Below are 25,526 nucleotides of genomic sequence, written 5' to 3'. Positions count from 1 at the left end.
TTATGTATTATTTGATTCTCAAAATACTTAATATGATTAATATGTTTAATGTATAAAATGCATTTAAATAATAAAAAAATTAAGAAAAATATCAGCCTTAGGATTCTCCTCCCCCCCCCCAAGAAAAAAGTCATCCAGATGGTACTGGTTTGGCAGGTATGAAGGAGTTATGGGGAACAGCTAAGGCTTAGCACTGTGAGAAGCCAGGAGAAGTGCACAGGTAAAGTTGCAGCCCAGTTCCAGCAGGAACCCAAGCATTTTAGCGACAGCCACCAAGGACAACAGCAGCTGTGTAATGCAGCCAGTCTGAGCATGAGAAGTGTACTATGTGTGCTGTGGCCGGTAGAGCTAGAGTCGGGGTTGCTCACACCCTTAGAGACCAGGTGATCACGACTCCCACACATCTGTCACTGACCTCTACGCCGTTGGACTCGATTTTGTGTTGATCTGAATGTAACTGCACCCTAATTTTTTTTGCTCTTGGAGTAAGAAAATATTTAACTAGTTTCGATTTTACAGGAGCACACAGTTGAGAGACTTTGGACTTTTAAAGAGATGTTGTGTTTTTAAAGGGAACTTTAACTTTTTAAAGTGTTGAGAAATACAAAAGTATGGAACTTGTAAAGTTATTTATGTTTTGTATTGTGATATTGATATTAACATGAGATCTTGGGGATAAACAAAAAAGGGTAGGGCTATGGTTTAAGAGTAATGTATTTGTATGTCAGATTGATAAGAGATCAATTACCCTGGTTGGTTTTGTTTGTTCGTTTGTTAACTTAACACAAGCGAGAGTTATCCAGGAAGAGGAACCTCAATTAAGAAAATATTTTCAGGCCGGGTGTGGTGGCTCATGCCTTTAATCCCAGCACTCGGGAGGCAGAGGCAGGCAGATTTCTGAGTTCGAGGCCAGCCTGGCCTACAAAGTGAATTCCAGGACAACCAGAGCTATACAGAGAAACCCTGTCTTGAACCCCCACCCCCCAAAATAAATAAATAAATAAATAAATAAATAAATAAATAAATAAATAAATAAAAAATATTTTCATAGATTGCCTGTAGGCAAGTCTACAGGGAATTTTTTGCTTAATGATTCATGTACAGGAGCACAGCCCTCTGCAGCAGGGCCACCCCTGGGTAGGGAGTCCTGACTTACATAAGAAAACAGATTAAGCATGGTATGGAAAAAAAAGTCAGTCCCTCCAGGGCTCCAGGTTCTGCCCAGGTTTTCTTCAGACAGGAATGATATGAGAGCTATACCCAAGGTGTGCAAAGACACAGCTTGGGCTGAGCCCAGGTTCCCTTCTCTGTGCTAGCTATCCCTAGGCCTAGGTTTGGAAGCTTGCAGCTTCTGTACAACCTCTGTACAGAATCTTCCATTCTGACTGATTCAATCTGGCTTCTCTCTGCTCCTCCCTGGATTGCTCTGCTTGGCCTTATACTAACTTTGGCAATATATTCTAATCTTCTAGCTCCTCATTCTCTAGCTCATTCTGTCTTCATCTGTGTTTAGCTTGTTCTCCCTGCCCCTGTATTTGTATAACTGTCCTGGTAAAACTGTCATACACCCCCATTCTCCTCTCTCTTGATCCCTTTCCTATGTGGGATCATGTGGGTTGGGCATATTGTATCTCTGACTCATTCGTCAAATCTTTCTCTGATTGGTCACTTTGTCTGCCCCTCAATCAGATGTCACTTTTGAACATGGCTGCTTCCTTTTACAAACTAACCTTACCTTCATTGTTAGAAGTTAAAGGTTTGCATTTTGGACAGATCATGTAGACCTAGAAGGTTTTTAGATGTGATCCCTTGTGAGAGCATCCATGCTGTAAGGTTAAAATTCCTCTACAATGGAGTATAACCTGAGAGTCATAAGATGAAATAAACCTTTTCCATCTCAAGTTGTTTTTGGTCACAGAGTTTTATTACAGCAATAGAAACACTAAATAAGACACAAACACTAAAGGATACTTTACAGAAAGATTTCACATGTGGTTAACATTTTTCTTCAGTGGACATTTCCTTAATTATTAGCCTCCATCATGCAATAATTTTAAGAAAGATTGATTTCTGATCTATCCAAGTGGGGTCATGTACACTCAGAACACTCTCAGACTTATCCATTTCACATGCTTTGAGCTCTGAGTTCTTGATAACACACAATTTCACTCATTTCTGTAGGTTTTTTGTTTGTTTGTTTGTTTCAAGACAGGGTTTCTCTGTGTAGTCCTGGCTGTCCTGGAACTCACTTTGTAGACCAAGCTGGCCTTGAACTCAGAAATCCGCCTGCCTCTGCCTCCCAAGTGCTGGGATTAAAGGTGTGCGCCGCCACTGCCCGGCTCATTTCTGTAGTTTTCATCCCACCTTTCTTCTCTACAATCAGGAGAGTATTTGTTCAGCCTCTTGAAAGACCTAGTGGGCTTGAAATCAATGTGATTGTTTAATGTAAACTCCTGACAAAATTCAATGATTGATATATCAAATTGATTAAGGTACACCCCAAACTCATGTGTTCCTCCCAGTGGGAACTTTCTGGTCCCTTGTGAACTAATGAAGTCTCACTCAAGGAAGTAAAGTAGGGAAAACAATCTATTATTTCCTTTAGAATCAATGATAGGATAAAACACTCAAAATACATAATTAAATTCAAGTTATATTATGGATACATGAAAGGGTTTGGAAAGACATCTTTCTGATAATCAAGTGTCATTTCCTATTGAAATTTTTCTTCCAAGTAAAATCAACAAACAGTTCCCAGAACTTGCTGGTAGGGGGATGGTTGGGTTCCACCAAAAATATGTGAAGTAGACTCTAGTCTTAAGGAGTTAACTATGGTTGAGGACACAAGCAACACACCAGATACCAGAACACAGTGAAACACACAGGAAGGTTTAAGATGTTTGTGCCCCAAATAGTTCAGACTTTGAAATCAATGATGTTATCTGAGGTGCTTTGGTAGGAGGATCCTTATGGTAGATTTGATCCTGTGAGCCCTCTTGCTCTATTTCTACCATTCAGGGAACAAGGTGAAGGCAAACCACATAAAACAGAGACCTAACCAGAACACTGGCACTCTGATTTCAGACTCCAACGCAAGGTCTTTGAGAAAAGCTTATGTTCTGTCTGCAGTACTTAGAGTAGCTCCGGAACCAGGGTATGCCGAGGAAGGAAAAGGGGACACAGTGGAAGGGTGGGTGGGTTGGGGGGCGGGTGTTGAGAGAATTAGAAAAGAAAGAACCAATTAGCAAAAGGTATAATTCTAAGGGAGAGCTGAGGGTAAAACCTTGGGTGTCATGAGACTGAAACCAAGGGGACATAAATTCTCTAAGAAGGGGTGGTGAACAATGAGAGGCAGGAGGGAATTATGGTAGACTGTGGCGGTAGGCATACCAAAGTCCCATGCAACTGCCAATCTGACAGTCCTTATGTACTACCCAGAGCTTCCCAAAGCATTTGTCTCCTAAAAATACACAGCCAAGAAAGAGAAAAACTAACAAGAATAAAGTTATTAGGAAAAATAAAACATGCAAGGAAAAGAAAAATGTTATTATGCAAAATTATATCTGCCATTGCAGAAATGTTACACTTATAAAAAAAAGACACTTAAAATAAAGGGATTTTTTTCTGTTGTTTTTTTCTTTTTTGTTTTCTAGACAAGATTTTTCTAAGACAGCCTGGCTGTTCTGGAATTCAGAGCTGTCAGGCTGGCCTCTAACTTATGAGATCCGCCTGCCTCTGCCTCCCGAGTGCTGGGATTAAAGGTGTAGGTTACTACCTCCTGGCAAGGGGGAATCTTGAAAATTAAAATGATAAATACACTTATTAATGATAAATAAACTAATATGTAAATAAATTACTGATAAGTAGGATGGCATCGCTAAGATGATGGAAGACAAAGAGACTGAAAAACAAAATACAAGATTAAAATGTGTGGTCTGGTATCCAAAAATGGAAAAGAGAACATTTTAAATGAAGGGAATAAAAACACCCAAGGAATCACTCAGGAAAACCTTTCCTATCTGGAAGACTTGCTTTCATGTTGAAAATGACAATCAGTGCTCAAAAGGCAAACTTCAAAAGATCTATATAAGCTATATCCGTACAAGACTTCTAAACACCAGAAATAAAGGATTTCGAGTTGCTGGGTATGTTGGCACATGACTTTAATTCTAGAACATGGGGGCAGTTGCAGGAGAATCTTTTTGAGTTTAAGCATGTCTGATCTACATAGTGATAACTCTGTCTAAACAAACCAACCAACCAACTAAAATTTCTAGAAGAAGAAACAAAAAGTTCCAATTTAAGAGATGGGGAGTCATGTGGACAAAGAAATTCTACCTGAGCTCCTACGACGTTGGATACAGTGGAGCATTACCCTTAAAATTCTAAAGAAAGCAATGCCAATATATTGAACCCAGCTGAAAACCAAATGAACCAGACAAAGGAACATTTAATGAAGTCCTCAGAATGCACAATACATTAGAACACTAAAGGGGATCTTCAGAATTTGGTAGTAAGTAATAGCTACAAATTCAAATCAATAAGCAAATTAACCAGATATGCATTGAATCCAATAAAGACAAACAATAAAAAATCCCTTATAACCACACTTACACATGAATTCTAATTACACGGTTTTTAAAAAGATTTATTTATTTATTTTATGTATGCGAGTACACTGTAGCTATACGGATGGTTGTAAGCCTTCATGTGGTTGTTGGGAATTGAATCTTAGGACCTCTGCTCATTCTGGTCAACCCTGCTCACTCCAGTTGGCCCCTGCTCACTCCAGCCAGCCCCGTTCACTCTGTCTCTGCTGACTCCAGCCCAAAGATTTATTTATTATTATATATAAGTACACTATAGCTGTCTTCAGACACACCAGAAGACGGCATCAGATCTCATTACGGATGGTTGTGAGCCACCATGCGGTTGCTGGGATTTGAACTCATATATAATATGATAGTAAATTCTAAAGGTAGCTGTGAGGTTTGAGTAAGAGGAGCTGTTGGACAGCCAAACTTTGGATAGAGCTTGGGAAATCTTATGAAAGAGTTGGGGGAAGGATTGTGGGACCGGAAGGGGATAGGAACTCCACAGGAAGACCAACAGAGTCAACTAACCTGGACCCTTGAGGCTCTCAGAGACTGAGGCACCAACCAAGAGCGTACAAAGGCTGGACCTAGGATATGTTCTTCTGGTTGGACTGCTTCTCTGGCCTCAGCAGAAGAGGATGTACCTAGCCTTGAAGGGAGTGATATGACAGGGTCGGGGAATATCTAGGGGGCTCTCCAGTCTCTCAGAGACGGGGAGGGAGGATGGAGGAATGGGATGGGGGCAGCAATTGGGATGAAAAGTGAATTAATAAATTTTTAAAAATGGAAGAAAGAAAAAAAGAGGGGGTGTTGGGAGCAGAGCAGTATGTCATGGGCAAAGGGCTACTTTTGTTACAGATCAAGAACTACTTGAATTTTTAATCTATTAATGTAGTAAAAGAAAAAGCACTTAAACGTTTTAAGCAGCAGTAATAGCAGTAAGTAGCACAATCTTACTCAAACTCCAACTTGTCTAAAGCTTACAAAAATTATTATACACAGCTGGGCCTGGTGATGAATGCCTTTAATCTTGGTACTCAGGTGGTGGGGACAGGTGGCTCTCTGAGTTTAAGACCAGTCTGGTCTGCAGAGCAAGTTCCAGAACAGCCAGGGCTACACAGAGAAACTCTGTTTCCACCCCCACCCCACCCCCCAAAAAAAGAAAAAAGAGAAAGAAAGAAAGAAAAAAAAACTAAACACCAAAATGTATCACATCCACTGCATGGGGGAGGCACCAGTAAAAAGACGACAAAGTTTCTTTCCTGAGAGACTAGAAGAAAATTGTACACAGAAATTGGTAGCCACTAAAACTACACCACACGGTTAGAAACCCAGAGAGAAATCAGTCTGAAATCTACTGGAGTGCTTCCCTCATGCTCGCTAACTTTCATAGAGTCAGAGGTAATATGCAGGTCGCTGGGAAAGAAAAGGCTTCAATACTTCCACCCAGCACTGGACCCTGCATGCTGCCATGCTGGCCTGCCAAGACAAGGTGTGCATACTGGTTCAGAATTGGCACTAATGTTATCTGGTAACTAACTGTTGGTGTCTCCCACCCCCACTAACCACTCCCCCTCCAGCAGGAATACCAGAGTGCTACTCAGTTCGCCCAGACCGCCCACCATCGCCCGGACCGCCCACCATCGCGAGGACTGCCCACCATCGCGAGAACCGCCGTGGCAACTTCAAAGGACTCAGGGGCATGCTGGGAACCCTTCCTAACCCTTCCTTGTACTTAAGCAAGTCCGGACAATAAAGATCCGAGTCTTGATCAGAAGTCTTTGCCAAGGCCTCCATGTTTCTTTTCGCAGCCCTTTTCCTTTTCAGGAGTTGCCGCTCTCCAGTTCGGATCCAGGCCACAGTGTTTCTGCAGGCAGAAGCACTCAACTAACCACTTTCTGGTTCAGGAGAAATTATTATTATTATCATCATTATTATTATTGGCTTGGAATTATAACCTCAGTCAAAATCCTATGGCTGAGGAGGACAAAGGCCCTCTGGTCGGCAAAGCATCTTTTTGTACTGGGAAACAGTCGATGGAGAGACACCAAATGGTCAAGATGCCGAGGATAAGAGATGAGAGCTCGGCCTGAAATGGGACACCGATAACAACCCCACAGTCGGCAAGACTCAGGGAGCACGGAGGAGGAAGAGGCAGAAAGAATTTAAGAGCCATAGGACAGCTATGAAATACTGTCACCTGGACATGACAGGGCTATCACAATCATGAACCCAAAATATCTGTGCTTACCTGCACAAGGCCTCTACAAGATCCGAGCAAGCCCAAATCCTAGCATGTGGCTTAGTGGGGACTGAGGAGCTGCTACTCATGAATAGTTGCTGGGGAAGGGAACTTTTGAGGATGTGTCTGTTGGCCGGTTTCCCATGTTCATTTTCCTTATCAACCATCTCCTGTGTCCCCTCCAAAATAACCCCTCTTAACTTCATGGTTTTTTTTTTTTTTCTGTTTTTTTGTTTTTGTTTTTTTTTGTGTGTGTGTGTTTTTGTGTTTTTTTGTTTTTGTTCTTTTTCGAGACAGGGTTTCTTTGGGTAGCCCTTGGCTGTCCTGGAACTTACTCTGTAGACCAGGCTGGCCTCGAACTCAGAAATCTGCCTGCCTCTGCCTCGCAAGTTCTGGGATTAAAGGTGTGCGCCACCACCGCCCAGCTGTTTTCTGTTTTTGCTTTGACAACCCATTGAGTCCAGTTAGCACTGCCCAAGCATGCATGGATGTGGGGGACATCCACTTGAGCCTGGGAAACCTGCCAGTGGCCACATATCCCCCAAAGGTAACTATACTGGCTGGATTTTTTTGTGTGCCAACTTGACACAAGCTGGAGTTATCACAGGCAAAGGAGCCTCCCTTGAGGAAATGCCTCCATGAGATCCAGCTGTAAGGCATTTTCTCAATTAGTGAACATGGTGGGGAGGGGCCATTGTGGGTCGAGCCATCCCTGGGCTGGTAGTCTTGAGTTCTGTAAAAAAGCAAGCTGAGCAAGCCAGGGGAAGCAAGCCAGTTAGGAACATCCCTCCATGGCCTCTGCATCAGCTCCTGCCTCCAGGTTCCTGCCCTGCTTGAGTTCCAGTCCTGACTTCCTTTGGTGATGAACAGCAATGTGGAAATGCAAGCTGAATAAACCCTTTGCTCCCCAACTTGCTTCTTGGTCATGATGTTTTGTGCAAGAATACAAACCCTGACTAAGACAGTAACCATTATAATGAATGAAGAAATTTTTCTATGCAGACAGTGAAGACAATGTTGAACTGAATGTCTTTGAATGGGGCCCAACCTTTTATTTGGTATGGTTCATCTGAAGATGGGGAAGAAGAGAGTCACAGCTATTAAAACATGGTGCACATTATGATTTGAATGTTTTATAGTTGGTAAAAGGTATCATCTAGGGAGACCACACCCCTCCTTTCTGATAGTCCATGCTGTGTGAGAGATTCCCCAGGACATAGGAGCTCACCAACACGGGGCAGATGGAAGCCTTGGGTTGGGTAATGCGCTGAACCATTAAATTATCCACACTCAGACCACTCCTCCCTCCTCATAGAATAAAACAAAGTCTCTTCATACACTAAGTATGGAACCAGGGTTTTCTGTTACTTGCATCAAAAGTACCTGTTTCAGCTCCCACCTATGAAGACATGATTCCAAGAGAACTTTTCCTCCTACTTTTAAACAGCCACAAAGCTTGACAAAATTTGAAATTACCAGATTCAGACATCAAAAAAATGAATGAACTAAGACTAATGTCTGTCCCAATAGCTGCCTAGATCCACAAAGAAAATTAGTGAACAAAAGATTGGTTCTCCGAGATAAAAAGAGAGACATAGATGACCCCTTCTAACAATGTCAGACTATCTTACCACAGACATTACTGTAGTAAAGAGAATAAAGAATATTTAACCACTTAAAGATGTGTGCATGTGTGTGCGTGAATGTTTTGCTTGCATGTATGTATATGCATCATGTGTGTGACTGGTCCCTGCAGAGGCCAGAAGAGGGAGTCAGGTTCCTTGAACCTGGACTTGAGGGCAGTTGTGAGCTGCCAAGTGAGTACTAGGAATCTAAGTCCAGTGCTCTAAAAGAGCGGCAAGTGCTTTTAACAGTTCTCTCTCCAGCCCCAACTCTTTGAACAATTTTAGACAAAATTTCTTGAGCCATGTAACTGACCAAATTAAAAATAGAGCTGAGTATCCCTGTGTGTATTAAAGAAACGGAGCAAAGCGTTTCTGCGGATAACGATACTGAACATTGATGGCTTCACCGGCAAATCCTGCCATGCTTTTGAGGAAGCGTGCTAATCTTGCACAAACCCTTTCAGGAAATGGAAACACAGACGCATGCGCGCTCGCGCGCGCGCGCGCGCACACACACACACACACACACACACAGCCTTTTGGAACTCATTTTATAGCTATTATAGAAGCAGACAGTATGTCTAGTTTCAGATGGGCTCTAAGCCTTGAGAGCAGGGAATGAATAGCCTTCCACTTCCTGCCATGCCTGACCCCATCCCTGCCTCTGAGTCACTCTGGTTTCCCATTGACCTGTTGAGAGGTCACAGAACTCAGTCCATCGCTGAAGAATGAGGGAATCACCAGCCAGCAAGTGGTGAGGGCAGGAACAGTCCCAGTCAACACTGGCACAGGTCACAGTAGGGATCATAACTTAAAGTCAGGAGTCATCACCATGCTCACCCTGGCTAGCTTTCATTCTGAGAGCCCTGGGTGATGGGCATGTTCCCAGGCTGGGTTCTCATTTTCCTAAAAGAAAAGATCACACTTGGAAAACCAATGTTGATGGTGGACCCAGGGCTGTCCTTCTATGCCTTGATGGATGCGGAAGAATGAAAAGAGAAGACAGAAAAACTTAAATGTAACACTAGGAAGTATGTCTTACATTTTGAGATGGAGAAAATGTGTTGACAAAGTCTGGCCTGTGCCCTTTCTTTCCTCTCTAGTCCCTGGGTTGCTTTCTGGGTCTCTTTCTCCCCAGCAGATTTACTGGTCTCCTAGCAGCCAAAAGCAGCCCAAGGCCCATTCATAAGACAATGGACAGAAAGGAAAGAAAGGGTTTGGCTTGTTTAAACTGCTTCTGTCTTCATTCACAGCCTGATGTCCCTGTGCATTGTGACATCTACAATGGCACTAAAAGATTCATTGTGGCCCAAAACAAATCAAAATGGAATAAGGGATGCTAAGATAAAAGAGTTCTGCAACAAAAAAAATTTTTTTTCAAGACATCTGAGATTTATGTTACCTTTGGGCTGTATAGCCTGTTGAGTAGTACTTTTAATAACCACTAGAGTTTAATAAACGCAGAGATAAATGGGAACTCAACGTATATTTTTAAAGGTGCTCACACAGGCAGGGTGAGTGTACTGAGTTTGGAAGCCTGTTTAATAATTATTGTTCTTTGTTTGCACAACATTTGGGGAACCACACTCCACACTTAGTATTCAGTTTCCTTTCTGATAAACAGACCAGAGCCGTGCTCATGTGGCAAGCAGTTTTCAGGTTGTGCCTTCCATTCACCCCCTGCCGGAACCAACATTAGAAGTTGCAGTTACCCGGCCCAATACAGCAGGCAACAGGTGGAAAGTTGAATAACTTCACACGTTTTTTTTTTTTTTTTTTTTTTTTTTTTTTTTTTTTTTTTATTTCAGCAGGGGGGGGTGGGCGGGAGGGAAAGGCTTTTGGGAGCCGATTTAAGGATTAGATCAGATGTTATTGCTAGTGAAAAATNACAGACCAGAGCCGTGCTCATGTGGCAAGCAGTTTTCAGGTTGTGCCTTCCATTCACCCCCTGCCGGAACCAACATTAGAAGTTGCAGTTACCCGACACAATAGAGCAGCCATCAGGAGGAAATTTTAATTACTTTACTCTTTTTTTTTTTTTTTTTTTTTTTTTTTTTTTTTTTTTTTTTTTTTCAGCAGAGGGGGGTGGGCGGGAGGGAAAGGCTTTTGGGAGCCGATTTAAGGATTAGATCAGATGTTATTGCTAGTGAAAAATTAAACAGCCCGGTGCTCTGGGGAGTACAGATTAATATATTTAGTGACTCTCTGCACACAAAAGCCGCTCATTGTGCCACGTCTGAATGCCTGTGAATAGGACAGAGCATATGCGGCCTGTCACTGCAGGTGCCCACATCTGTTCTCCAGGGCAGATGCTCATAGAAAAGGGAGGTGGGGGGAGGCCAGGGAAGCCTGGAGCACTAAAAGCTTCCTTGGTGCCTAGGCTTCTCTGGGGCATCTTGGGAGTAGCCTTTGGGTGCTGCTGTGTCCAACAGGGACTTCCTTGGGGAGGCCGTGAACCACACGTGCTCACACAGCAAGCATAGCTCAGACCCTAGTTAAGCCTGAGAGAGCCAGGCTTTTGAGGTTATTGTTTAAGAAACTCTTGGGACCCTAATCTTTAAACTCTCCCGCCCAAGGCCAGAGCCTGGGCAATTAGACACTGGGGAGGAGAGGACAGGGAGGGGAACAAGTAGGGGTAGTGTGGAGAAGGCTCGCTCCTCATTCTGACATCGTTCGCACAGCCAGCTGGTCCTCGTGATACCAGGTGAGGTGAGAGCGCTGTGGCCCGGGTCCAGCTGCATGGAACCGGCACTGACTTCATCTCAAAGCTTTGAGACTCACGTCTCACCCTCATCCACAGGCCCAGCGATGGCCACCTCTCTAGCACCGCCACCGTCCAGAAGCCCCCAGGGGCGCTAACTCGAGTTGAGAGTCACAAGGAGCAAACCAAAAGCAACCCCTCCCCTGTTAGAGCCTTCTTCCCACAAACCCCTCACCCCATTGCTACCCATTCCAGACCAAAGGCCGCGGAAAGTTCCGAGCGAGGTGCACGCGTGACACTCCTCGGCTGGCCACGAGCAGCTGCTAGGATAATCTGATCCTGGGACAAAGGCCCGCCCGCCCGGGCTGCAGCCGCAGGTAAACACGCGCTTTGTCATGGAAATCAGCGCAGGACAGCCCGGAGCAGACAACCCACGATTCCGAGGAAGGAGAAGCATAGGGGGAGGGGCCTCGGGTGGGGCGATCTGTCATCTGCGCGGCAGCCGCCAGCTGAGCCACGCGCCTCCCCTTTTCTCATGTAAATCAGCACATGCCTTTGCAACTTTCTGCAGCCGGCTTCCCAAGACCCACGCACCCCAGGGTGAGGTGTCCTCGGAGCGCATACAATGGTTCTGAGTTTCCTATCTAGCTACCCAAAGGAAAAACACCAACTAGGTGGGTAGAAAGAGGCGGCAGCCGGTTCCATCAAAGAAGGGCTGTGATCCTACGGCATGACGGAGTTAGGACCCCGATCCGCTCTGAAGTTCACGGGGCGCCATGCCGGAGTCTTTTGGCTCCATTACTCCTTTTGAGTGTGCTGCCCACAGAACGCAAAGGAGGTTAGGGCTACGGGGTCCACCTGGTGGGGGTGAATCTGAGGCTCGAAGTCTCTAGTCTAATTGGAAGCCAAATGCTGACTGCATTCAAGTGTGCACATGTCTGTACAAACATTAGAGTGTGTGCGCCAGGATTATGGTTGGCATGCTTGTAATTCTAAAATTCAGGAGGTTGAGGCAGGAGAATCTTGAGCTCCAGGCCAGCTCTGGCACCATAGAGAGACTTTAAAAGGGGAGTTGTGCTGCAGACCTGGTTGATCACACCAGACAGGTGGGCCACAGGTACGTACGGGCTTGCTTTCCACGTCAACGCAAGGACATCCCCCCCCCCCCCACATTTTAACTGCTTTTGATTCTAAAACTGGCTGAGGAAAATGGACAGAAGGGCTGTTGGGCAAGATGTGATACTAGAACTAATTAATACGCAGGCTCCTCCTCCTTCTCCTCCTCTTCCTCCTCCCCTCAAGCAAGCTGGCATGTTTGATCAACACCAGATTTGCTGCTTGGAAGTTTCAGTTTTGTTGTTCTGAACAAGGATCCTAATTCTTAGGAATAAGAGAACCCTCTGTTGTGTATACAGTGTTCAGTTGGTCTGAGAAAACACAAATCCCGCTCAAATCTCCAGATTTGTTTACACAGAAAACTGAACCTGTGCTGGCCTAGTCTGAAAACTGTCTGGGAGCTATTCATGGGTACTGCCCTATCTGCAGCCCCAGTTAAATCCGTATCTTGAGAACTGAGGAGTTTAGGTATGTGCATGAAGGAGTTGGGTCAGGACTAGGTGACCTGTGCTGAAGATGGACACGTCTAATTCAATACGATTGTGCTTGGGAGTATTTATTAACCATATGGACCAGAAAAATACAGAAAACAATCAGGATCAATGACAGATAGAACTCCAGATGCATTTGTTGTGGCTTTAATTCTGATTATTATGCAACCTGGGTCTGCCCTATCCACCCATTGCAATTATTCAGACTGGGGCCCGCGCGCGAGGCGGCGGCGGGGGGGGGGGGGAGTCATGTGGAAAAAAAAATCAACACTAGCACCAGACAACAAATGCTTCCTTCACGTCCTGTATCTGATGTATTCGGTGTCTTCTCAGTTCTAATGAGCCACACTTTGTACAGTAAATTTGCTGAAACATCAAAAAGCATTTAAAAGAAAGTTTCCTTCTTTCTTCTAATGGTGAAGGTGAGGATTTATGGTGTGTGGGGAGGGGGAAATCTGTTGGCTAGGCCAACATTCAGGCAAATCTATTTAACATACTCTGGCTTAAGCTCCCTCCTGCATTTGGGGGGTTCTGAGTGCTTAGCTGTGGGAGTATAGAGACATGCAGTTAGGGAGTGAAAAAACGCCATTTGGTTCAGAGCAGATGGCTGGCTAGGGGGCTGATGGCGTCTAAAGGCGTGTCATCCCCCTCCCGGCTCGAATCCCTAAGGGCTCCCCTTGTCTTCCCAATCAATGAAAATTAAAGTGCAAAGAAAGGATGAATAGCTGGACCTCGAGTCTGTCCTTTGTTCCTCTCAGCTACTGGTACGCAGGAGTTAAACTACAACAGGCTCCTATAGAATCACTGGAGTTAAACAGTCTCCCCGTTAGCTCTGTGTTTGAAAGAGAAGGGAATAGGAACCAACTTAGGGGTGGACGATTGAGAATGGGGAAACAGGAGGATGAGGAGGAGGAAGAAGAAGAGCAGAAGGAGTAGGAGGGAGGGGGAAAAAAAGAGCTTTCTGCTTGATTTCCCCAATACAGAATGGTGTGGCATAAATTAAGTTGGAAAAGAATGAATGCGTTGGGCAGGATTCTGATGGAGTTTACGATGCCTTTCAGAACTGCTTTGCCACTGTAATCGAGAAATCTGTGCCATGTCAATTTAACAAATACTTAATACTAAGGGGGGTTTGTTAAAGATTTGGGACAAGTCCACCCCTCTCAAGGTCTAAGCCCTTGCGCGTGGAACTTTTCATTTCCAGTTTTATAAACAAGCATTCAAACAAGCCTGGTTTCCACTTCCATCTTCTAATTAAAAGGTTCCTGATATTTCATTTCTTCTTGTAATCTCGAAGGCGCAGAGGAGCCTGCATCTGACCTTGTTTCTTTTCTTCTTTGACTCCCCTCTGCTGTAGGAACCCCCTCTCACCTGAGTCCCACTTCCAGTCCCAACAGAGAGAAACAGAGTTCTCAGAAAGTAACTTCCCCAGGAAACATTAGCCAGTGAAAAAGGAATCCTAACACTAGGTGGCAAGATTAAGTTAGGATTCAAGCTAGCCCAGCCTTGTGGTGATGTAGCAAATCCCTACAGTTTACAAAGGACAGGGACTCTGTTTTCGCCACGGCCATGGGGGGTGTGCCTTCGAGGTGTCAGTATCTTTTGAAGCCTCCATTTGTTCTATAATAAACAGTTGTTTTTTGTTTTTTAAAGTGGGATCCAACCCCGCTTTTCTCACCTCAGCCTTGAGTATTGTACACATTTTTTTTGTTGTTGTTAACTCTTTGATTGTCTATGAGTTGGCAATGACGATGTGAAGTGCAGAAATTCCTGTTGATTCTGAAACTTTGAAAGTGTTTCGGAGACAGGGTGGCAGGAGACAGGCTGGGTCATCAGAAAAGGAGCTGTAATTTCAGTTGCCAGATGGCCCAACCCAGATGATTCTGCCAAGTAACTGCTTAGATTCTTGTTAGCAGTGTTTCCCTGGGCATGGGAAGATGTTCCTCTCGTTCTGTGCATTATATATATCTTGATCCAGATACTGGCCTAAATGATCAAGATACTCTGCCAGGTCAGGGCTCATCCTCACCAGCAGGACAACAACACCTACAGTGAGGACACCTGTCAGTTACACCCTAGGGGCTGTGCTACAATCAAAGGAACACTAGCTCCAAGAATCACACCTCGGGATTCTAATGAAGCTGCCTAGGTGGTGGTGGGTGGAGTAAAGAGGCCCCTCCAAAGATGGGAATACACAGCTCATTGCATGCTCAACACAAAGCTAGGTGCTAAGTCAGAGACTATATCTCCATTTACTTTTCTCTGGAGCTTGTAACCAGGGGAGCCGTTTAGGTAATTCATTGTGATACGTGTGTCCTGAGCCCTCCCAATAAACTCATTTCCCTTAAAAAAAAAAATGAAAACAAAAGTTCTAGTGTCTGATGGATGTGTAAAAACCTAATAAGGTGACGGTTGTGTAAAGGTTATGTGTTGGGGGGTGAGGTGGGGGGGAGTCTTTCAAACATGTGCCGGACATTGTCGCAGAGGCCGCGGCGTGCGCGGAGGGGAGCTCTTTCTCTCCGCATTGTGCGGAGAGCAGGTGCTGTCTACATTACCATACAGCTGAGCGCACAAAGAGCCACTGATTCAGCCTCGCACAATAACAGACTGCCTTAATGACAGCCACGCGAACGACACACACCAAACTCACTTTTTACCAAGCAGAGGGAGGCCTGAGGGGAATACCCAGGAGAGTGGGACCGGACACCAGTGAAGGTGGTGTTGGTTAAAAAAATCTCCCGGGAGAGGGTGTGTACACCGGGAAAGGGGTAAGCTTAGCTTTTGGCTCTGCTGGCTGAGGGAATACACTACCCGGACCCCAATTCCCCATTTCCAGTGATCGTGGACAACACGGAGACAGCAGCGCTCCGGGACACTGCGGTGTCTGGGGAGTGCTCGGCCCGGATCGCTAGCCCATCCGCACTCTCCGAGGCTCAATCGCCAGGCTCCACCAGAGGTATAAGCGTGCCTAACCTCCCCAAACTTCCCGAAACTGCCGGGGTGTTCTCGCCACCCTTTGCCCACCTCTTCAAGGGTCCCTTTCCTACCGGGCACCCCGCCCCCGCCCCCTCCGGGAGACTCCTCCTTAGAAAGAGCCTGCCAGGGAGGAGGGGCAGCAGCGGGGACGCGGGCCTCTAACCTCTCCCCGGTTCCTCAGTCCCTAGGACTGAACAAACGGGGAGAGCCTAGGCGGCCAGTGTTAGAGACGCCAGGGTCCGGAGGCCGCGTCCTGCGAGCGAGTCTAGCGGTGACCGCGAGTGGGAGGCGCAGGCCGCCCAGCGTGCCTAGGGTCCTCGGGCCTGGTGCGGTGGGGCGGTGGGCGACGCGGCCTCAGCTCCAGCTCCGGGAGCAGAGCGGTTCGTCTCCGGGAACGTTTTGCAGGAATGTAAATGAGCGGGTTTTGCGCTGGGGGAGGGAGGCGAAGGGGCGAGGGCGGAGGCAGAGAGGACTAGGGGGCGGGGAGGTGGGGGCGGGGAGGAGGGTTGCACATTTTACAGCTCACTGACCATTTGGCGATCCATTGAGAGGAGGGTTTGGAAAAGTGGCTCCTTTGTGACAGCTCTCGCCAGATTGGGGGGCTGCTCATTTGCATCTCATTAGTTATGCGAGCGGCCGGCAGGATTTAAGGGTGGCAGGCGCCAGCCCCGTCCAGATCCTCCGGCGTACACCCGCGGTTACCCTGTCTGACCAGGGCAGGTCACGGGAGAGCACCGGTGCGGCACGGAGCCTCCCACGCTTCGGCCTCCGGTCCTCGGTGTGTGTTCTCGCATGGCATTGGCTGAATTCTTGAGGAAGACGCGAGGCTTGGCGATAGTGCAAGAGATACCGGTCTAGAACACTCTGGGAGCGGCAGCGGCCGCCGAGTGACGCCCGGCCGGGAAACCAGGGCGCGCGCCGCAGTCCTTGCCACCACCGTTCCCACCGCGCCCCTCGGGGCCCCGGATTATCGCCTCACCGGTGGGATTTCCAGACCGCCGCTCCCTAATAGGCCTGCGAAGGAAGCCAGTGCAAGCTCTCTTGGGAATTAAGCTGAACATCTGGGCTCTCTTCCCTCTGTGTCTTATCTCCTTTCTCCTCTTTCCCTCCGCGAAGAAGCTTAAGACAAAACCAGAAAGCAGGCGACACTCACCTTTCCGTGGACTGAAAGCCAGACGAAGAGGAAACCGAAAGTTGTCCTTTCTCAGTGCCTCGTAGAGCTCTTGCCAGGGACCTAGCTGAAGACACCGCACCCTCCTGAAGCGACCTGGCCCTGATAGCACACCTGGAGCCGAGAGAAGCCTTTCCGCCGGTGCTCCTCCGGTCATATAGACTTTCCTGGCATCCCTGGGTCTTTGAAGAAGAAAGAAAAGAGGATACTCTAGGAGAGCAAGGGCGTCCAGCGGTACCATGGGCCGTCGGAGCGCGCTAGCCCTTGCCGTGGTCTCAGCCCTGCTGTGCCAGGTAGGGGGCCGGGCGGGGCTGCTGCGCGGTGGAGGGAGGGGAGTCGGACAAGCCGATCAGCTGTCCATCCCCAAGTGACTCCGGCAGCGACGACCCCGAGAGCTGCCCGGTAGCGGGCAGCTCCGGATGGGCGCTGAGGTGCGCTCGGCCTCTGCGTCCTAGCAAGGGCCCGCGCGCCCCCGGGTCCCTCCGCCGCCGGCGCGACCTCACGCCCCTTCCCCGCGCAGGTCTGGAGCTCCGGCGTATTTGAGCTGAAGCTGCAGGAGTTCGTCAACAAGAAGGGGCTGCTGGGGAACCGCAACTGCTGCCGCGGGGGCTCTGGCCCGCCGTGCGCCTGCAGGACCTTCTTTCGCGTATGCCTCAAGCACTACCAGGCCAGCGTGTCCCCGGAGCCACCCTGCACCTACGGCAGTGCCGTCACGCCAGTGCTGGGTGTCGACTCCTTCAGCCTCCCTGATGGCGCAGGCATCGACCCCGCCTTCAGCAACCCCATCCGATTCCCCTTCGGCTTCACCTGGCCAGTGAGTGGGCACCTGCGCGCCCTCGGCTGGGCCTGGAGGGGTAGGGGTGGCTGGCTGGTGGTTGGCAGTGGGAAGAAGGCAAGGGCCACTGATAAGGGTTGGGGAATCCCACAAAGACACGCCTGAGGTCTTGACTTCTTACTGGGAACTGACTGGCAGTTGAGGAGGGGGTGTGGAACACCAGAGGCTTTTGCAAGCCCTGGGCATTTCTCACACACCTCGTACTTACCTGAAAGGTAGAATGCTTCCCTCCCCTCCCCTTCCCTCCCCTCCCCCCAAAGTTGGGAGAGTTCTTGTCCCCTAGCTCCTAGGCCTCGTTGGGTTGATACCAGTGCTGGGACTGCTCTCCATCCTCGAGGTTCCACCCCCAGAAAACTAATGACAGCTGCCCTCTCCTCTTCCTGCACCCCACCTTGCTCGTTCCAGTACTCTCTCCCTTAAAAAAAAAAAAACAAAACACCCAATTTCCCGTATTAACATTTTTAAAAGAACACCAAACCCACAAACGGGGGGGGGCGCACTCTTTAAAATTCTTCTAATTAAGGAAAGTGATAGGAGTTGACCTTCATTGGCACAACACAGAGATCTGAGAGCCTCTGTACATGGTTCTCTTTAATGCCTCTCCTCCTCCTTCAGCTCCTCCTCCTCCTCCCACTCCTAGTCTCCCAACTCCTCCTCCTCCTCCCCTTCCTCCTCCTCCACACTTCTGGTTTATCAAGCATCCCCTCCCTTTTCCCTAGGGCACCTTCTCTCTGATCATTGAAGCCCTCCATACAGATTCTCCTGATGACCTCGCAACAGGTAAGACTCCAAACCCCTAAATTATGCATTCTCCCCATTGAGACACAGTTTACCCACTCACCCCAGGCCTCTTATCTTTGCAACTGGAGTTCAGAGAAGAAGGGTCCTTGGCTTGACAGCATCCATACCACTCTCTCGGTTCCTAGCTTCTAGGTGTATCATTACCAACCTGAGCATCTTCTCTCTCAGAAAATCCAGAAAGACTCATCAGCCGCCTGACCACCCAGAGGCACCTCACTGTGGGAGAAGAGTGGTCTCAGGACCTTCACAGTAGCGGCCGCACAGACCTCCGGTACTCTTACCGGTTTGTGTGTGATGAACACTACTACGGAGAAGGTTGCTCTGTGTTCTGCCGACCTCGGGATGACGCCTTTGGCCACTTCACCTGCGGGGACAGAGGGGAGAAGATGTGCGACCCTGGCTGGAAAGGCCAGTACTGCACTGACCGTGAGTCCTCTGGAGAATGACCCCTAAGGGTCCATTTATGGGGAAAGACATGGGACTTAGCCACAGGAGATGGTAGAGATGGCCCAGTGGGGAAACTGAGGCCTAAAGAGAAGTGTTTTGCTAAAGCCGGTGGTAGTTTAGGCTGGATTCAGGCATTTTAACAAGGGAGACCTTGTGTCCACTGTAGGAAGCTGCTTTTCTTCACAGGGAGGAGTTCAGAGGCAAGGCCAGGGGTCAGGAAGTAAGGCTGTGTTCTCCCTAGGGCCTGTGTATTAGAAAGGGAAGAGAGGAAGGAAGGGAGGGACAGAAAAGGGATGTGGAGGGCTCATTTTCCACCAGTTCTCCTTGCTGCAACAATGTCTCATTGGAAAGCCCTTCCTTTCCTCCACAGTTAGGGTGCCTGACCTGCCTACCGAAATCTGTTTCCAAAGATTCCCTGTGGCTGCTCTGTGCGTCCTGTTCTTTAGGGAACCCTTCCATCCGTGGGGCTGTGGAAAGTTAGCAGGTGTGCCGAGGCCAACTGCAGGGCTATGTGGCTGAAGGGCACCTTGCCTTGTCTAAATGAAGAAAAGCAGTAACTGATGTCCTATAATCCTCTTGCAAACCAGGGTACCAGGGCCACAGGGAAGACTTCTGCTCTGGTTCTAGTTTATTTGCACCTCAGGGGACCTCTCTCCAGCAATCTGAGGCCTCATTTGCCCAATCTGTAGGAATGGCATTTTCTTCCAACGTCAGGACATGGTAAACTTTTGTTCTTCTGCCCTGCAGCAGTTGAACATTGGACTCTGTGAGGCCCAGAACCTCTGTTTGTGCCTGGGGGAGGATATGGAGTCACTTTCTAGCTTTAGTTCTTGCCTGAGGATGACGGGGTCCACACTTCAGTGAGAGTCTCGACGTCATTGTTGCCTGGTTTCCCATATTCCTTGAGCCCCCCCCCCCCCCCCCGCCTTGGCCAAGAACTGGGTGTTTTCTTAAGAACTGGAGTTGCTGATCATTAATGAGTTTCATAACTGGGGAAGTGAGCCAGCTCAAAGCCTCAGCCTGTGGCCACCCCCCACCCCCCCCACCCTTTGGGTGCCTCTGACCTCCCACAGTAGCTTTCCTCTCTCACGGCCAATAGTTCTAGGGTGGCTAGAAATCTAAACTTTTCTTATTCAAACACTGGGGTCTCTCCCCGCCCCTACTTACACGTGCCATAGATTAGATCTCTCTGAGGATAGGCGGTGGGGGACACTGCCTGCTCCCATTGGTAGAAGGCTACGTGCGCACACACGCTTGTGTGAGCGCATGCACACATGGCTAGGGCCGCGGGGGCGGGGTGGGGGCAGCATTGTTGTGCTGGGGCAGCTGCGGGAGGGGAGAGACAATAGAGCAGCTGTCCTGCCCGGCACGCTGCACACCAGCTGTCCACTCTTATCTGCACACACACTTTCTGGGATATTAAGAGGTGGGGCTTTGTGCATAGAATTGGGAAGTGGGGGAGGAGGAGGGAGAAGACTTCTGACCCTCTTTTAGAAGCAAAAGGGACAGGGGTAGGAGTAGGGGCTCCTGAGAGCCCCTTTTGTCCTGGACATACTATGTTAAGAAGAATTCTCGTTCCTTGCCTGAATGAAGTCCAAAGCCACCAGCCAGGGTGGGCTAGGCTCTGTGACCTGAGATCCACTCAGCCTGGACCTACAGAGTGGGTACTGCTAAATTTTCCTCAGTTCCACCTGGTGATACTGGGGAATCTCTGGGCTGGGGCTCCAACCTATGTTTTTATTTGTTTGCAGCAATCTGTCTGCCAGGGTGTGATGACCAACATGGATACTGTGACAAACCAGGCGAGTGCAAGTAAGTTTGCAAAGTTGTTTTGTGTGTGTGTGTGTGTGTCTGTTCTTTCTCTCTCTTTCTTTCTTTCTTTCTTTCTTTCTTTCTTTCTTTCTTTCTTTCTTTCTTTCTTTCTTTCTTTCTTTCTTTCTTTTTCCTGTGAGACTTTCTATGTTGTTCAGGGACCTTTCTATGTCACATGTGCTGGCCTTATTCCGAGGCTCCCTAAAGTCACCATGACTGGTTCACCTTTTCTTTTATATATATATATATATATATATATATATATATATATATATATATATATTCATATATAGGCTATAAAAAAAACTCCAGGGAATTGGTTGAGTAGGAGCTATTACTCTACTGAAGGCCTGAAAATGTATGAGCATAGGTTTCCATTAACTTAAGCTCGTGCATAATGGAAATATACAGGCCTCAGTGCAAAAGTTTGTATGGAAAGTGAGATTCCACATCCACAATCTTTGTGCATGCGGAAGGCAAGCAGGGGACCCTGTACCCTTCATCAGAGACTCTTGAGAGGGGATGGCTCCGGGCGGGGGTGGGGGAGTTTAAGGTTTTAAATGACCCGGTGTCCTGCCTAGTTCGAGGATAGGTAGCTCATGGGTGTTGCTGGATAATCTTGGTGCACTATAATACCATTATGAATCTAGAAGGTGGCATGATCATGTTTTTGCTTCTCCCAAGGTGCAGAGTTGGCTGGCAGGGCCGCTACTGTGATGAGTGCATCCGGTACCCAGGTTGTCTCCATGGCACCTGCCAACAACCCTGGCAGTGTAACTGCCAGGAAGGCTGGGGGGGCCTTTTCTGTAACCAAGGTAAGGCCCTCCTCTAAGATTGCCAGGTCTCCTCAAAGCAGCCCAGTGCCCACTGGAAACATAGATCCTTCCTGTATTTTACGTTGGGCTTCCTGACCCCTTTCCTGTCTCCTCCTCGGGCAGACCTGAACTACTGTACTCACCATAAGCCATGCAGGAATGGAGCCACCTGCACCAACACGGGCCAGGGGAGCTACACATGTTCCTGCCGACCTGGGTATACAGGCGCCAACTGTGAGCTGGAAGTGGATGAGTGCGCTCCCAGCCCCTGCAAGAACGGAGCAAGCTGCACGGTGAGTCGGGGGCACTGCGCTGTGCTGGCTGAAGACGGGATCCTCGGCTTTATATAAAATGTGTGGGTTCGTGGAACAGCTTAAGAAAGCCGCGTGCGGTCTCCTTGCACAGGACCTTGAGGACAGCTTCTCTTGCACCTGCCCTCCTGGCTTCTATGGCAAGGTCTGTGAGCTGAGCGCCATGACCTGTGCAGATGGCCCTTGCTTCAATGGAGGACGATGTTCAGATAACCCTGATGGAGGCTACACCTGCCATTGCCCTGTGGGCTTCTCTGGCTTCAACTGCGAGAAGAAGATGGACCTCTGCGGCTCTTCCCCTTGTTCTAACGGTAAGGGGCAATGGGGAAATGTCTGGAGGGCTGGCTCCAGAAGCATGTGCACTGATTAGGGTACACATTGCTCTGTGGGTCACCTTGGGTTTGTGGATCCCCAAGTAGATTCAGGAGGAAGGAAGACGATCGGGCTGGGGGGGTGGGGGTTAGTGTCATACTCATAATGCAAGCAATGGCCTGGTCAGCAGCCCACAGCTTGCTCGGGGCCAGTAGTGTTTTGGTGCATGTCACTCCTATCCACGGCTCTGCAGGCTCTGCTCAAACACAGGAAGCTTAGCCATGGTGTTTGGGGAAGGGAGTCTAGCTCCAGATGATAGTTTGGGTGCCACGTATGAAGAGGCATGCTTTGTCCACCAGGAGCTTCTTGCTAGTGAGAGAGAGGAACCTAAAACAGACTTAGAAGGAAGGCTGAGCCAAATAGATGCTCTTCTGTCTTTCCCTCCTTTCCCCCCTCCTTCCTCTCTCGCCTTCTGTATTCTGGTCTGTCTTCCTTCTTTTCTGGTGGTTTTCAGTACTGATGTTTTACTAACAGTCAGTGAGCATGACCTTCTCTTGAATTCTTAATTTCTCTGCCTGAAACCTGGATCTAATAGTGTATTATCCCCTATCTGGTGGTTGGGAGGTGAATGTAGTAATCAGGGAAAAATGCTTTATATAGTGCTGTCAACCCACTGATCTAGAGCCTGTAATCTGTAAACTCCAGGGACTGGGACAGGACCATCAAGTTCCAGGCCATCCTGGCAAATCTAGAAAGACCCTGTTTGAGGCAGAAATGTGGGGACCATTGTGATATAGAGAGTTTGCCTAATGTGTGTGGGAAAACAACAACAACAACAACAACAACAACAACAACAACAAAAACCCTCTTACCGTTTCTATTGTGTAGGTCTCTACCTGGAGTTCTCCCTACAACCTTGGATTTGAGATCCTAGGCTATGTAGTACAAGACCAAACTGCCACTGTACCTGTGGTGTGTGTGTAAATTATGGACTTACATGTGCTATGTCTGCTCTGTCTGTTTGGTGAACAAACTTCTGTGTGCCCAAATATGATTGTGCTTGCTCTGGGTTCTAGGTGCCAAGTGTGTGGACCTGGGCAACTCTTACCTGTGCCGATGCCAGGCTGGCTTCTCCGGGAGATACTGCGAGGACAACGTGGATGACTGTGCCTCCTCCCCTTGTGCAAATGGGGGCACCTGCCGGGACAGTGTGAACGACTTCTCCTGTACCTGCCCACCTGGTTACACGGGCAAGAACTGCAGCGCCCCTGTCAGCAGGTGTGAGCACGCGCCCTGCCATAACGGGGCCACCTGCCACCAGAGGGGCCAGCGCTACATGTGTGAGTGCGCCCAGGGCTATGGTGGCCCCAACTGCCAGTTCCTGCTCCCTGAGCCACCACCAGGGCCCATGGTGGTGGACCTCAGTGAGAGGCATATGGAGAGCCAGGGCGGGCCCTTCCCCTGGGTGGCCGTGTGTGCCGGGGTGGTACTTGTCCTCCTCCTGCTGCTGGGCTGTGCTGCTGTGGTGGTCTGCGTCCGGCTGAAGCTACAGAAACACCAGCCTCCACCTGATCCCTGTGGGGGAGAGACAGAGACCATGAACAACCTAGCCAATTGCCAGCGGGAGAAGGATGTTTCTGTTAGCATCATTGGGGCTACACAGATCAAGAACACCAACAAGAAGGCGGACTTTCACGGGGACCATGGAGCCGAGAAGAGCAGCTTTAAGGCCCGATACCCCACTGTGGACTATAACCTCGTTCGAGACCTCAAGGGAGATGAAGTCACGGTCAGGGATGCGCACAGCAAACGTGACACCAAGTGCCAGTCACAGAGCTCTGCAGGAGAAGAGAAGAGCACCCCCACCCTCAGGGGGTATGTGCCCTGAGCTGGGCAAGGAGGGCAGGGAGACCATTCTGTGTTCTGGGTATATCCGCGTTCAACCACTTCCCTGTGTGTTTATTGTGCTTCTCTCTAATTTTCCTTTCAGAGGGGAGGTTCCAGACAGAAAAAGGCCGGAGTCTGTCTACTCTACTTCAAAGGACACCAAGTACCAGTCGGTGTATGTTCTATCTGCAGAAAAGGATGAGTGTGTTATAGCGACTGAGGTCAGTGTGCGGCCCTCTTGTCGTGGACGGGAGTGATGTGGAGAGGGTCCATTTCTGCCTGAAGTTAACTTCCTGTCCTGTCTCCTGGGCCCTTCTAGGTGTAAGGTGGAAGCGATGTGGCAAAATTCCTATTTCTCTTAAATAAAATTCCAAGGATATAGCCCCAATGAATGCTGCTGAGAGAGGAAAGGGAGAAGAAACCCAGGGACTGCTGCTGAGAAACAGGTTCGGGTGGAGCTGGTTCTCTTGGAGTTAGCAGAGACGCCGGACACTGCCAGGCTAGGCTTTGGCTGCGGCTGGACTGCCTGCTGGTTGTTCCCATTGCACTATGGACAGTTGCTTTGAAGAGTATATATTTAAATGGACGAGTGACTTGATTCATATTGGAAGCACGCACTGCCGACACGTCTATCTTGGATTACTATGAGCCAGTCTTTCCTTGAACTAGAAACACAACTGCCTTTATTGTCCTTTTTGATACTGAGATGTGTTTTTTTTTTTTTTTCCTAGACGGGAAAAAGAAAACGTGTGTTATTTTTCTGGGATTTGTAAAAATATTTTTCATGATATCTGTAAAGCTTGAGTATTTTGTGATGTTCATTTTTTTATAATTTAAATTTTGGTAAATATGTACAAAGGCACTTCGGGTCTATGTGACTATATTTTTTTGTATATAAATGTATTTATGGAATATTGTGCAAATGTTATTTGAGTTTTTTACTGTTTTGTTAATGAAGAAATTCATTTTAAAAATATTTTTCCAAAATAAATATAATGAACTACAACCTCAGGCGTTACTTTTTTAGTAACACATCCATTTCATAAGACCATGAGAAGAGAGGTCACATCGGTGTCTTCATGAAGGCCTTTCCTGGTTTCTGTGGAGCATGGACAGCATTTCTTCTGCTCTCTCTGGAATTCTTATTTGGCCATTGCAAGATGTCTCCATGAGAGTGACACTTGCTCTTTCAATACTGTAATTTGTATGGTAATGAGATATTTTGGAGACCTTGTGACTTCTCCTAAACTTTATATATTTTTTAAAGACTTTATCAGGTTCAAATGTCAGTCACTTTTCTATCACCATGGCAAAGGTGGTCCATCTTAGAACAATGCTCATTCAACTCCTAGTGAGTTTACTTCTGGTTCATTTAAAAAGCTAGTTGCT

The 25,526-nt window shown here is 47.9% G+C and overlaps 2 protein-coding genes across 2 annotated transcripts in view; one reads left to right on the top strand and one right to left on the bottom strand.

Moving 5' to 3' along the window:
• Fam120b (family with sequence similarity 120B) overlaps positions 1 to 16,971 on the bottom strand; it is a 64,625-nt gene extending 47,654 nt beyond the window's left edge. Inside the window, exon 1 of the mRNA XM_029532924.1 lies at positions 16,900 to 16,971. The gene's annotated coding sequence lies outside the window, so the exon portion shown is untranslated. The remainder of the gene's footprint in view (positions 1 to 16,899) is intronic.
• Dll1 (delta like canonical Notch ligand 1) lies at positions 16,282 to 25,143 on the top strand. Its single transcript, XM_021221491.2, has 11 exons — positions 16,282 to 17,210; positions 17,438 to 17,731; positions 18,472 to 18,532; positions 18,722 to 18,979; positions 20,752 to 20,812; positions 21,497 to 21,627; positions 21,751 to 21,920; positions 22,033 to 22,249; positions 23,327 to 24,125; positions 24,241 to 24,358; positions 24,457 to 25,143. Exons 1-11 carry the CDS (start codon positions 17,157 to 17,159, stop codon positions 24,460 to 24,462), a joined length of 2,169 nt encoding a protein of 722 aa, XP_021077150.1. The 5' UTR covers positions 16,282 to 17,156; the 3' UTR covers positions 24,463 to 25,143.
• Positions 25,144 to 25,526: the final 383 nt, after the last annotated feature.

Source organism: Mus pahari, chromosome 21, assembly GCF_900095145.1.
Source record: "Mus pahari chromosome 21, PAHARI_EIJ_v1.1, whole genome shotgun sequence".
NCBI classification, from domain to species: domain Eukaryota; kingdom Metazoa; phylum Chordata; class Mammalia; order Rodentia; family Muridae; genus Mus; species Mus pahari.
This window is presented reverse-complemented; position numbering and strand designations above follow the sequence as displayed.